At 45.3% G+C, this 14432-nt stretch overlaps 2 protein-coding genes across 2 annotated transcripts in view; one reads left to right on the top strand and one right to left on the bottom strand.

Moving 5' to 3' along the window:
* Window positions 1-1619, bottom strand: part of TMEM204 (transmembrane protein 204) — a 28241-nt gene extending 26622 nt beyond the window's left edge. Inside the window, exon 1 of the mRNA XM_021529631.4 lies at window positions 548-1619. Coding sequence (XP_021385306.1) covers window positions 548-827 — 280 coding nt within the window. The 5' untranslated portion in view covers window positions 828-1619. The remainder of the gene's footprint in view (window positions 1-547) is intronic.
* Window positions 1-14432, top strand: part of IFT140 (intraflagellar transport 140) — a 78738-nt gene that overhangs the window by 61307 nt on the left and 2999 nt on the right. Inside the window, exons 18-24 of the mRNA XM_021529630.4 lie at window positions 8573-8750; window positions 10906-11096; window positions 12120-12215; window positions 12566-12698; window positions 12788-12931; window positions 13324-13452; window positions 13659-13841. Coding sequence (XP_021385305.1) covers window positions 8573-8750; window positions 10906-11096; window positions 12120-12215; window positions 12566-12698; window positions 12788-12931; window positions 13324-13452; window positions 13659-13841 — 1054 coding nt within the window. The remainder of the gene's footprint in view (window positions 1-8572; window positions 8751-10905; window positions 11097-12119; window positions 12216-12565; window positions 12699-12787; window positions 12932-13323; window positions 13453-13658; window positions 13842-14432) is intronic.

Raw genomic sequence — 14432 nt, 5'->3', positions numbered from 1 at the left:
GAAATAAGTCAACATGTCATTCATTGCAATACCTTTTTGAGTTTGGGCTTTTTTGTTTTGGTTTTGTTTTGGTTTGGTTTTGTGGTTTTTTTTTTTTTTCTGTTTGTTTGTTTTTTGTTTTGGTGGGTTTTTTGTGGGTTTTTTTTTTTTTTTTTAGTTTTAGGGTATTCAGAATAACTGTGGTTGCTGTTGTATTGAGGAGGAAGGGGTCTCTTATGACAGGAGCCCAGGAGGGAGAAGTGAGCCCAAGATGTCTAAACTTTGGGCTTATACTTCTTAGATAATTTTTTCAAAGCAGATCAATTCCTGAGCTATATAAGCCAGGCAGCACCATGCAGATCTCTAGTTTTGAGGGGGAACAAGGAGTTTAGTTCACTGGTGGACATCATACTTCTTATTTTCTGAAATTAATTTATTTGGGAATGAATATGAGGAGATGATTAGACTAAGACAGGTAACATGATTTTAGGGTTAGACTACTGAACTCCTGGGGACCAGATGCACCCTACCAATTGTGTCTGCAGAGAAGATAAGAGGCTGCACTTACATTTGACAGTGCTGCGTGACTCCTGGAACCCAGTCGACTCTGAACCCCAGCCCAGGGCTTCACACTCCTGCTCCACCCCTTGCCCGTGCCTGGCACTGCTGCTTGCACCTCCTCTGCTCCGCTCTGCCAGCCAGCACATCCTCCAGAGCCCCACACTGCGCTTGCGCCCGTCCTCCAGCGTTTGGTACACCCAGTTGGGGGTAAAGGCAGCCGCGTTGTTAAGAATGAGTGAGACCAGAGCTACCAATACAGCTGTGGCTACCAGTTTCTGGACAGTCATATCTGACTGTCAGCTTGCTGCCAGTCTCTAATTGCAGATGACACGAGGTCCCAGTCAGCTGCAGCACATTGAAATCGGGCTGGGAACAGGCAGCTGCGCTGTGCGTTACGGGGCTCTAGAGGACATCACCGTTCATTCTTGAAGTCAGTTCCTGAGGGATTGCTGACCAAGGAGATGCGAATTTTGTGAGGTAGATAGGAGAATTCCATAAAATAAGAACACAAAGAAGCTTTGTTATGTCCTTCCAAGCGTTGACTTATCCGCCTTCTTGCACTTTGATAAGTAATGCCAGTCTCATGGTGAAGTGGATGTCAGGGAGGTCCATTCCGTGTTGGATGGGATGAATCCAGAGAGAATCCAGTCTTGGGGCAGGAGAGCCTGAGCTGAGGTGGGGCAGAGGTGGAATGGTATGGTCCCTGTAGCCTGGCGAGTGCTGGGTCCTCCAAGCCAACCAGTGCAGCTCCAAAAGCCTAGGTTTGGTTGCAAACTTCAGAATATCCTGCAAATGGTGACAGATGTCATCCTCTCAAAGCCAAGCCCAGCCAGAGGAGTGTGCGGTCATTCCAAAGGTGATCTGCAAGTCTGGAGTATCTCGAGGAGGTTGCTCTGCCCTGTCCCTCTCCGAAGAGCCGAGCTGTGAGTGCCGGGACGAGAACACACACTGCGGTGAGGAAAAGGCCCCCCCACCAAGAGGAAATGCCTGTTTTTGTGGCTTGTTTTGGTGAGCCTCAGGGCGTAGTCGACTGAAAAAAAAAAAAAAAAAAAAAAGGACCACTGCCACGGCAGTCAAACATTAACAGGATGCGTTTCCTGAAAGGAAAAGACTCTGGGGACTTCTAAAGTTGTCCCTCCTCCCCTCGGAGAGCCCCCTCCCTGCCTCACGCCTCCTCCCCTCGCCGCTGCGCGCAGCCGGGCTGTCGGGACCCGCCGCGTCCCGGGGAGCCCGGGGAGCGCAGCAGAGCTCCTCGGGAAAAGGAGAGAAGGAAATCCCAGCTTCAGCCCTCGGGGCATCAGCTCTGTGGAAGCGGATCGAGGAGAGGGATTTTGAAATACCGTTTATTAGAAGAAAAACTATATTGGGGTTCGCTGCGGGACAGCGCGACGAAAACGCTGCGGGGGTGCCCTGATGTCCGCGTCCTCTCTGCACCATAGGAGAGACCGTGGCAGATAAATAGGAAGTATAAAATCTCGAGATTCTCAACCGTGTAACAACCCAGTTTGGGGATGTCTGCAAAGTGATGTTGAGAGTCGCCGTATGGCGAGCCCGAGCCGCGTTGTGCTGGGCGCGGTGTCGGCTCCGCAGAGCCTGCAGGGAGGCTGCCCGCTCCGCTCGGTGCCCAGGGAGTGAAGACTGCTGCTTGGAGGGATATCCCTGGTAGAGCCCGGTACGGAACGGACTGCCAGAGGGCAAGTGCCTTCTCTTCACAGGACAGGTGTTTCTCTGGTAAACCCGTTAAAGAGAGTTGTTGAGGGTATTCCAAACTGTCCCTGAACCTGGATGTTTCCAGAGCGCTCTTGTCCAGACTGGCGCTCCAAACGCTCTTTGCTGTTCCTTTCAGCTGCCTCGGCAGCACCGGGAGGAGGACAGGGATTCTGGTGGGCACTACCCTGCAGCCGGGTGGCACTGCCTGGGTTATGCCCCTCCTGAGCTGAGCTCGGCACAGTTCTTCAGGCTTCACAAATACCGCACGAGAGTATCATTGCCTTGTACACACTGAAGGCACAACATCCTGTCAGCAGTGAGAAGAACTGGCACAGACCTGCCTCGCCAGGCACTGCCACACATGAGGGGCTGGCACAGGAGTTCACATCCCGGTAATCATACATTAGATTGCAAACAGGTTTAATTTTATAGCGGCTCCATCTTACCGGAAAAGAAGCTTTGCCCCTAACCAACCAATCTGCCCTGACCCAATATACTGAAAGAAACTGGTCTGAAATTTTTTACAAGGCAACATTCTCTTTTCAAGACTTGTTGGTGAGAGAAGCGGCAGGAATTCCACTAAAGCTGATTATGTTCCTATAATTAGTTTTCAGCTACTGAAGTTGAATGTCCTAACCTGGCTATGAACTCAGCCCTCCTCCATGTGCTCTGGTAATTTTTAATCTTTAAACAAATTGAGTTTTAAGTACTTTGAGCATCTTCATCCCTTGAGAGCACTGTAGCATCTGTGGTTTCTCTTTTTCCCTGTGATTAGTCATGTTTCTGTACATTACTGGTTTTAGAACTCCCAGTATAAGCACACCAGTGTCTGCCATTCTTCAAATAAATTTCCTACCAGCAATGACTGTCTTTGCGTATTTTAAACCCCCCTTGGATTACTTGTAATTATGATTCTGTGTTTATTATAAGCCAGGCATTCAGCAGCAAGGCAGATGATGTTTACATGCAGATAACACCAGGTGACATTTCCCTAAAGGGAAATGTCATACGCCTGCTTCTGAGCCCCCCATTTGATTTTTGTGATTTGATGAAGTCTGGGTATGTATTTTCAGGAGGGTCCAAGCTTCCTTCTCATGTAACATTAAAAACAATAGCAATTACATTTTACAAAGGCTGAACAAATCAGTCTAGTCATAAAATCATAAAGGTTGGAAAAGATCATATCCAACTACTGCCCTAGCCACAGACCCATGTCCTCAAGTGCTACATCCACCCAGCTTTTAAATCTTTACAGGGATGGTAACTTCACCACTGCCCTGGGAAGCTGTGCCAGTGCCTGACCACCCTTTCCATGAAGAAATTTTCCCTAATACTCAATTCAAAAAGTATGAGAATCCTGATCCTTGATATAAAACTGCCTTAGTGAATGCTTCTTTGTTGACAAGCAGCAGGATGTGCATTTTGCAGTACTCATGGCATTCTGTGGGGCACAGGGGTTTGTGTCATACAACCCACATGGAGCAATCTCTTGGTGTTGGTTTTATGAAGGTAAGTTTGGAACAAAGCTATGTATTCAATGGGATATTATAGATATATTCTCTGAAGCTGCTTTATCAAATGGTATGTTTCTTCCAGGGAAGAGTTTTTAGGAGTAGCTTCATCAGCTTTCAGTGTTTGGATCATACATGAAAAATGCCTGACTTTTCATAGAGTAGCTCATAGAATATCATTAACACTATCAAGAGTCTCATTGAACTGTTAGAACTTTTCATCTATTACTTAGCTCCTTGCTGTCTTTCAGCCCCATGGAAAGATATAACCAGGATCCCATAAATGCATTTTATTTTAAAAACATCAAACCTAATTTAGCTATATCAGTTAAAACCTCATTTTCTCAAGTACTTAGTGTTTTCCAATCTAGTGGAAGATGTCTCTGCTCATGGCAGGGGTTTGGAATAAGATGGTTTTTAATGTCTCTTCCTACCCAGACTATTCTGTGGTTCTGTGATTATCTATAATATAACATTATAGGATGCAATATTAATTTGTTATATATAATGTGTATATTACAGGGTCCAGTTCAACAAAGTGGGGCCCAAACTGAAGAGGTTTTTTTATCCTGATCAATGTTCATTTTCCAAATATATCCCATTAAATAGAGAGAGAAAAGGTTTTTCAGTGAAATGCTTCAGACATATAAATCTCCAGCACTTCTAAATAATGTTGCATTTTTTCTTTAAACTTTAGTGCTAAATAGGCAATGAAAAATATATGGGAACAGAAGGGTTTGTGAGGACTGTGGATGCTGTAAATACATCAGAAAAACAGATGTGAAAGGTCAGATACAAAGCAAGGAAACTTTAATAAAATATGTGGTAAGATTTGTGTCCACTCTTAAGAGGCAACAACATTTACTTCCCAAATCCCCGGCACTGTGGATGTGGCTGGAGCCTGGGAGCACAGGGAGCAGCAGGGTATCCCTGTGCCTCGTGGGGGGCTTGGGGCTCCCAGGCTGCTTGGGATGCCTTTCCATGGTTCTGCTCCCACTGCTGCTGTGCCTGGGCTTCATTAAGTTTCCAGCTTCGGCTGATGAAGTACAGATGCGAGCGGCTTTCCAGGGGGGATGAAAGGAAGATGAGGGGAAGAACAGGAAATTCTTGGAGTCACAGTTGGGGGCAGGGAAAAATATTACTTGGCATTTTTATATAGACAGCAGGGCCAGGCCTGGAAAGTAGAGTTGCTGCCTTTTAGGGATGCATGGAGAGATTCAGCTTTCTTACTACACTGGCAGCTGTTGGGAGATAAACTGTGGTTTTCCCTGGGATTTAAGTGAACCTGTCTGCACGTCCTGTTTTTTGTTCCTTCACCAGACCCACATCCATCTGCCCACATTTCTGAGGGGCAGCAAAACTTGCTTGGTGCTGGAGGTGTGTGCCTGCCAGGGCGGTTGTGCTGTCATGTCATGGCTGAGGTTGGTCTTCGTGAAACGCAGAGAGAAATGGAAGTGGATTATGGGTGCTGCCAGGATCCCCTTCCCTATCCTTTCCTCTCCATGTACCTTATCAGATCCTCTTGTGAAGGATGTGTCTACTGGAAAGAACCAGTGTCTGCTGCAGTCCCATGGGGACCATGGCTGTTGCTCTGCCCTTTACAGCTGCTAACCAAACTGAGTGGGGTATGGGAGCTGCTCTGGGCAGAGCAAGGGCTGGGTTCCTGAGGCAAAACATTCCTTCAGGTGTTTCTGCAGGGTGGAAGCAGGAGAAGGGATGGTTAGAGGGAGTCAGTGGTCTCACATGGCATGGGTTCTGGTGCTGGTAAGCTGCTCTTACCATGTCTCTCTGAATCTTAGAATCATGGAATGGTTTGGGTTGGAAAGGACCTAAAGGACCATCTAGCACCAACTCTCTGCCTTGAGCAGGGACACCTTTCTTTGCTATCCCTCTTATCTCTTGCTGTGGTCTCTGTGCTGGGTGAGTCCATGCAAGTTGTGCTGTGAACACTCCCAAATTCAGTGTCTTTGGTGCAGTTTGAGCCTGGTGTGCTCACCCCCTGCCCAGCCACAGTGGGAGAAGGCAGTGTTTGCCAGAATAAAACCAACTGCAGAGCATATCAGCTGCAGATGTTTCCCCTTCTGCATTTGTTGTTGCCTGCAGCATACCCATGGCTCAAGACTCTCAGGTTCATTTTGCAAATGGTTTGGAGTGTAGGACAAAGGGGTGGGATGGCAGAACTCCAGCTCCTCGGGGTAGAGGTTCCTGGGTGCCTGCGTGGCCCACAAGCAGGTGTGTGGGGACAGAGCTCCCAAAGAGGAGTCCTAGGGGCAGCAGCTCCTGCTGAATTTTGACATTGGCAGGAGTTATTGCCATCCAGGAAAGCATAAAACAGCTGAGAGATGATGAGCAAATCCTGCTATGACTCTCTGCATGCCGTTATCTTTTAACTTTGTACTTTAAAATACACTGTGTAGTCTGTTTCCTCTCAAAAATTTCCACTCCCTGTAGTCTAAATAAGAATCTCATCCGTTTCCCTGTTTGAGCCCATGAACTCTCATCTTCCTGCATGGAGGGAGTTGAGAGCTGTCAGAGCTCTGAAAAAGGAAGACTTTGATTTCCTTTCAGAAACTCACTGTTAGTGAGCTTGACAAAGCCCAGCACAGACGTGCGTTCCTTCACCCCAAGCCAACTGGTTGTTGGCAGCTTCTTCTGGCACACTGTTGAGCTTGGAAAATGTATTTCTCAAGTGCTGTGAAGCACAGCTGTGCCCAGGCACAGCCTTCAACAGCTCAAAACTCAGGACAGAACTCAACTGGCTGTGTTTGACAAAGCCAGGTGGACATAACTAACATCATGTTGATCATGTCAATGTTCTTTAAAGGTGTTTTCCCCACTTTTCCCAATTTCAGATACAGATAGTGTCTGGAATAAAAGAGAAAACTGTTCCAACTTTTGCTAAATTAGGAAGGTTACATCTGCTGACACAAGGCAGCATTTTTGTATTAAGTGGTGATGGTTTCTGTCAGGCCCTTCCAGGTCTGAAATTACCACACTTCAGTTCAATGTTCCTTTTGGCTACTCAGCTGGGGAGCTTGGACATGTGGGAGAAGAGCATAAGGAGGCTGTGTTTGAATACCACTCAGTTGTAAAAAAGGCAGCACTCAGATATGCATTTTTGCTTTTCTAAACCAGAAACACTTCTGATCTTTCTGAAATTTGTCCCTGATTTATCCCTTCTGTTCCTTTTTTTATTTTCTCTATACCATGTGTCTCAATGAAGTCTGTACTACTTATGTTGATTAATACCTGCAGCCTTTATATGAGTTGCACTGCAAGTAAAAGATACTCTAATTCTTAAGTAAATTATGAAAAGAATTTTTCCTGTGCCTTTTGTGTTGAAGAGTGTATGTGTTGAAGAGCACATTGTGGTTCACCTGTTCCGCTGCATCCCAGTTAGTCACCCTTGTGTGTGCAGGGCTTTCCCACAGCCACTGGAAACAGAAAAACATTTTAATCCTAGGAAAACTGGAATGGAATTTAGTGGCAGGTCATTCTATTCTATTATTTAATTCTTTTTTCCCTGCTTTTAAAATTTAGATCTTTACTTTGTGCTGTGTTGGTACCTGAGAACTACACAGACTGTACCTCTGCTGAGGGTGACATTGAAAAAAAATCTTATTTTGAATGCTCATGGTTTTTATTGGTCAAACATACTGCATGAAATTTTGAAGAGTCTCACATGTGAATAAAATCTCTGAAAATAATTGCTTGTCCCACTCTGTGATGGTCAGTTCTGTTGTGCTCCTTCTGCTGAGCATTCCGCCAGCCATTCCAGCCGGGAGCATGGTCCTCAGCCCATCCTGCTTTGCCTGGTCAGGGGACTTTGCAGTGTTAACTCCAAGCTCATAGCCCTGAGTTCTTGTTCTGAGCATCACAAAGCTTTTTCTTTTTGCCCATTTTATGCAAGTTTTAAATTAGAATGTCGTTGTTTGGTAATTTTTCTACACATCATTCCCTATTACTGAGTACAATAATTGTGCTCCCAGTAGTTGTTTATATTTAAACTACTTCAGACTGCAACAGGATATTTCCAGTGTGAGGTTAAGACTTTTTTTTTATAATTTTAATTGTGATTTCTGAACATCATTGTGGGAGTTGTGACTGTCTATGGGTTGCAGCTACAGCAGATGGGCACATGATACATGTTTATATACATGCAAACATAGAATCATAGACTGGTTTGGAAGGGACCTTAAAGACCATCTAGTTCTACCACCCCTACTTTGGGCAGGGATGCCCACTATTCCCAGGTTGCTACAAGTCCCGTCCAACCTGGCCTTGAACACTTCCAGGGATGGGGCCACAGTTGCTGTGGGCAACCTGTGGCAGGGCCTCATCAACCTCACAGGGAAGAATTTCTTCCAATCTGCATCTCCCCTTTTATAATTTAAAGCCATTCCCCCTTGTCCTGTCCCTCTAGGCCCTCATCCTAACTCCCTCTCCACCTCTCCTGGAGCTCCTTTAGGCACTGGAAGGTGCTCTTAAGAACCTTCTTTTCTCCAGGGTGAACATTCCCAGCTCTCTCAGCCTGTCTCCAGAGTAGAGGTGTAACTGTTGTTGTTTAGACATTGTTGTAAATCAAAGTCCACAATATTTCCTTAAGGTTAGGGTAATTTAGCTCAAGAACTGACCTTTGTGTGAGCCTGCTTCTGTTCCTCTTCAATCTTCACAGAGCTGCTGGAGTCTGTTACAGTCACCCCTTTCCCAACATACTGATGGTTTCCCCTTTCACACTCTCCCTCCTCACACCTCACTTGCCTTCCAGGTGACACAGTAACAGCTCTCCTTTTCTTTCCTGTTTCCTGCAGTGAGGCTGTCTGGGAGAACATGGCTCGCATGTGTGTGAAGACTCAGAGGCTCGATGTTGCCAAAATTTGCCTGGGGCACATGGGTCATGCAAGAGGAGCCAAGGCACTGCGGGAGGCTGAGCAAGAGCCAGAGCAGAACGCCAGGGTGGCTGTGCTGGCCATCCAGCTGGGCATGCTGGTAAATCCCACAGCCAGGTTGTGAAGCATTTATATCAGGCTCTGAAAAATTACTCAGTGAAAGAAACTGCTGACTAAAGGAAACATCTTTGAAAGATGTTTTATGTGTGAAACATTTAACAAAAATCTGCTTTCTTGGGGCATAAGCCTCATCCAAGTTGAATCATTCTAGGTTTCACTGGATTTAAAAAACGCTGTATTTTATTACAGTTAAAATGTTTCAACAAACATGTTTTAAGCTCTGATATGGAGCTTTAATATTTAAGTTCTGATATGGAACACAAATTCCATTTTGAAATTATTTGTTTCTAGAGTGAAAGGCTAGAGCTGTGTGCTGTAACAGAGTGAGGGCTGACCTGTAGTTGTGGAAGGAGACTTTTCCTGTGGGGCTGGAGAGCTCTGTTCAGTCACATTCATTGCCTGTGCTGTCCCAGGGATGCCTAGTCACCCAGATTTCTATCCTGATTTCTCCCACTGTGTGAGCAGGAACTTGGCTGGGTCCAGCTCAGCCAGAGGACAAGATCTGGCTGTTCCCTCATCTGGAGCCCAACCTGGCAGCAACTACACCCCAAAGTGGACCTTGTGTCTCATGTCTGTCTTCATTCCCCTTGATAGCCAATAGAAGTGAGATCTAAGCTGGATTTGAGACCAGCATTGTCACATGGATTGAAAATTGACTGGTGCTAATTAGAGGGGAATTTGTATTCCACTTATTTTATACCTTCAGCAATGATCCAGAAAGCCAGAAATTTTTAGTTTGGGAACTGTAAGAGATCCAGGCATACAATCCGTCAGAGGGAAAAACTGGAAAAGAATTTATGAAATAACCCAGTCTATAGGAAATACTGAATTAGATAAAAAATAACAAGGTGCTATGACAGCAAAAATTAGTTTGGGGCCATGTTTGAGGAGATGCCAAATCCTGGGGCCTGGATTTGGTAACTCGTGTGTGTGTATTTAGGGCAGCTACAACTGGAATAATGACCTCCAGCCTTTAAGTATCTCATTACAGAAAAAAAATGTTGATGAACTGGAAAAGATTTAGAAAAAAATCAATGCAAATTGCCCAGCTCTTGGGAAGATTTCACAGAAAAAGAAATCTGTGAAAATGGCCAAATAATTAGAGTTTGGCTTGAAAAGGTATTTAGTAATCTATAGTTAACTTGATGACTATGAGAGAGAAAAAGAGACAGAGAGTGACTATTCTGAGTTAAAGGTAAGGAAAAAAGGAAAATTCCAACTAAATGTTTGTAAAGGCTTCCTGGCAGAGAAAACTGTGAGGCTGAAAAGTGTCAGTGCTTCTTCTCTTGGATATTTATATCTGTTTAGAGAGGTGGAAGGGAACTACAGCAAAACAAATGAGTTCTACTGCTTTTTTCCATCTTGTACAGAATCTTAGGGCAGGCATCTTCCTTTTCCACTTTCTGTAATAAGAGACAGAAAGCATTTTTCTGTCTTGAACAGATAATCTCAATTTACTAAATATAGTGTTCAGCTGGACAGCAGTTGGGTGGAGCAGGAAAATGCTCCTTCCACAGGAGTTAGAACTTCTCAGTGAATAAAAATAATAGTTCCAAATTTGCTCACCCTTGCGTCAGCACTGGCAAAACCCTCCTGTTCTAATTCTGCAATAAATTACTAACATTTATTCCCAGGGATGGACCTCAGTTGTCCACAAACAGCATTGCTACCTTTGAGATCTACTGGGAGGCCACAGGGGTTCCCTGGCTTGTAACACCTTAATTCTCAAAGCCAGAGTGCCAGGATCTTCTCTTAAGCCTCACCCCTGGGTGGGCAGCATGATTGGTAGCTGTACCCTCACCTAAGCATGTCTCCATTTTTGGTGATTCACACTCCTAATGACAGCATTTGATCATTGATGACTTGCTTGTGTCATTCCCCTCCCTCCCAGGCAATCCTGTACAATAAATGTCAGGATCTGAGTGCTTTCCTTATTTTTACATAACCATCCTGTTTCCCAATAACATGCTATCCCAGACCACATATATTTAGTTGGTTAAAACTTCTGACTGAATGATTGTTGCTTTAATTGCATTGCAATGCCCTGCACTAATAAACTGTTCCAAGGAGTGCCTGGTGTTACTGACACGCAGCATGGTTGGGGCTGATGGGGATTTTGGGTGTTCCTCTCCCAGGAGGACGCAGAGCAGCTGTACAAGGATTGCAAACGGTATGACCTCTTGAACAAGTTCTACCAGGCCTCCAACCAGTGGCAGAAAGCCATCGAAACGGCCGAGGCTCATGACCGGGTCCACCTGCGCACCACCCACTACAACTACGCGAAGCACCTGGAGGCAACCGGGCAGCAGAGCCTGGCGCTCACCCAGTAAGCACCAGCTGGGTGTAGCTGGGGGACTGCGAGCCTCTTTCTCCTGTGAAGATAGGTGAAGGAGTATGTTTGATGATGACCAGTAAAAATTAATTAAACTCTTTTCCTTGCCTTCTATCTCACAGAGTGAAAGCATTCCCAATGAAACCTCCCAGCAACCATGCTGTGCAAATAATGTGCAGTGTCTTAAAAAGTCAAGAGTCTGTCTGAGCCAGTAGTTAAAACCCACTCATATGCAGTCCTGTGTTTGTCTCTGGAAGACCGTTGCTATATTTTCCTTCCTTTTCCATGAAAAAAACAATTATTTGCTTTTCCCAAGAGTCCCAGACACAACTGGTGGAACAGACTTTAGTTTGATTGGTTGCTTCTGGTGGCTGATCCTCTCCTGTGATTGTCAAGTCCCATAAGAAGTTAGGGGAGGGTATTTTTGACGTCTTTTATTTCTTGTTTGAGATCTTGTTTTTATATGAGTTTTCCAATATGAAAGTTCCCGTTATGATGATGATGATCATCATCACCATCCAATAAGGTCAATTCTGTTCAGAATCAAAGCAGAACTCTGCTGTGCTCAGGCAGACCCACTGATGACCATGTGGGCAGTTGGGCTTAGGAGACATGGGTGCTGAAGGGCAGTGACCTCTCAGCAGTGGCAGAGGCTGATGTTGGAGTGGGTGGTACAGTGTGGAGCCTGGGCCATTTGTGACCTGCCCAGACAGGTGTGCTTGATGCTTGGGGAACTTTCTGGAATACTTCTTTGGGCCATCAGTGGCACTTTTAAAGTATTTTGTGTGCTATGAAATCACACCTCCCTCATTCCAAGTACCTGGCAGTACCATTAAACTTTTAATTTTTGACAATGCTGATGGACTGCAACTGGTCTTACAGTGAACTTACACAGCTGAAGCAGTTGTTGCCAGTGTTTTCTGCTGATGGCTGGCAAACAAGATTAAATAGATGTTTTACACATAGAGACCTAATAAGGAGGCTGTCATTTCACATCTAACATGTTCTTCTCTACAGCTATGAAAAATCAGACACACACAGGTTCGAGGTACCTCGAATGCTCTCTGAAGACTTACAAGCTCTGGAGAACTACATCAACAAGAGGAAAGACAAGTCAGTATTATGCTTGTTCCTTCTACACGGGGCTATCAGGTCTGACATACAATTTGTGACAAATGCGAGGACGACAGAGTGTGAATCTTCTCAGTCTCACTCAACCCCTGCCTTATCCACTATGACCCTCCAACAGCTTTTCCGGTTTATGCCGGACTTGCATAAGAGCTGCCACATTGGTTATCCAGGCTGACTTCCTGTATAGTGCAGATCTTGGGAGTGTCACACTTAGGTGGGGTAAACCATGGACACACTAAGAAGTGTGTTCAGTCTTTAGTTCAAGCTCTCTAGGAGTGAAAACTAGCATATGTCAGTTCTCATTGCTGCAGTTAATATCGTTGCTTTTCCAGGAGCCTGTGGAAGTGGTGGGCACAGTACTTGGAGAGCCAGTCAGACATGGAGTCTGCATTAAAATACTATGCACTGGCTCAGGATTATTTTTCCCTAGTCCGTGTTCACTGCTTTCAAGGCAACATTGAAAAGGTAAGGCAGCCTGCTTCCATCTGCTTCCAGAGTTCTCATTCCTGGGAAGAGCATGGACATGAAGTAAAGCTGTACAATTCCCTCTGCAGGCTGCTGAAATAGCAAATGAAACGAGGAATGGGGCAGCCTCCTATCACCTGGCACGCCAGTATGAGAGTCAGGAGGACATCAAGCAGGCCGTGCACTTCTACAGCCGGGCCCAGGCATTCAACAATGCCATCCGCTTGTGCAAGGTACGTGGAGAGGCACAGTGTGCCCACACCAGCACAGGGTTCTGCCCTTTGGTCGTATAAGGTGTTTGTGCCTGTTCTGTCCCTTAAGACACTGCCTGCTCTTGAACAGTCCATGATGAAGCTGCTCCTGGTTTCTGCTGACCTCTTCTACCAAAGGTGGATCAATAAAGCCTTGGTGGTTTGGAAATGTATTTTCTTAAACAACTCATCAGAAACTCCCTGAAATAAACAATCATAATCGAAGCTGAAACAACTTGGGTTGTAGAGGTTTTACACAGAAGGGGGTCAGACTTTAATACTGTGGGACAGCATAAAGACACAGGCCTGTCAGAAATTGGAATTATGAAATTTTTGTGTGCACACTCAGAGCCAAACCTTTTACTTTTGAACAGGCAAATAATTTAAATGATCAGCTGATGAACCTGGCTCTCCTGAGCTCACCAGAAGACATGATAGAGGCAGCCTGCTATTATGAGGAAAAGGGGGATCAAATGGCCAGAGCTGTTATGTTATACCACAAGGTAAATGTTTTTTAGTAAAAACTCCCAAATTTTACACTGAAGCAGTTCCTACAGCAGAGGAATGTTAAATCAGCTGTGGTGCTTACTATGTCCTGCTTATTAGTAATTTTTTCATGGTGAGTAATGCTTTATTAAGCCAAGGTGTCCTGTGAACTGGCTCTGTAGTGCTCATTCTAGTCTTTGAAGCCTCATTCCTAATTTTGCAGGCAGGACACTTCTCCAAAGCCCTGGAGCTGGCCTTCGCCACGCAGCAGTTTGGGGCCCTACAGCTCATTGCTGAGGACCTGGATGAGAAATCTGACCCAGCCCTGCTTGCCCACTGCTCTGGGTTCTTCATTGAACATGCTCAGTATGAGAAGGCAGTGGAGCTGCTGCTCACAGCCAAAAAGGTGAGCTGAGCCCTCTGGTGCCCTCTGCACAGGTAGAGGAGCACAACAGGTGTGTATCTGCACACAGCCATTCATCTGTGCTGATAAACAGATACAAGAGACACGTGTACATTTTCAAGATTCCTCCTAAGCTAGTGATTCAGAGGCACTGGCAGCTCAGCTTTGCCAAAATCCTGGGTACCAGACCAGTCTGTGCTCACTCCTCTTGAACAAGCTCCTGTGGGCTGGCTTTCTTCTACACTTTGCAAGGGTACCATAGCCCTTTTCTGGACTGCAAACTTTTGTATAGCCTACTCAGAATTTGTTCCTGTATGGGAAGTACCAAAATATTTAACAAAATCTTTCAATTTATTTGTATTTGCTGAAAATGCTACTATTGATCATGCCTAACAAACCTGACTTGTATGTCTCTGAAAATCTCATGTTCAGAGTCAAAATGGCTGAATCTTTAGTGGCACACTTGTGTGAGAGCAATGTTGTCATGCATACATGTTCTTCTTAGCAAACAAATGGGACAGTGTGTGCCTGAATAGGGGCTGATGTTGAGACAAGTAACTGCAGCCCAGTGTTCCAGACAGAGCATCCCCAGCT

Source organism: Lonchura striata, chromosome 14, assembly GCF_050655825.1.
Source record: "Lonchura striata isolate lonStrDom1 chromosome 14, ASM5065582v1, whole genome shotgun sequence".
NCBI lineage: Eukaryota > Metazoa > Chordata > Aves > Passeriformes > Estrildidae > Lonchura > Lonchura striata.
This window is presented reverse-complemented; position numbering and strand designations above follow the sequence as displayed.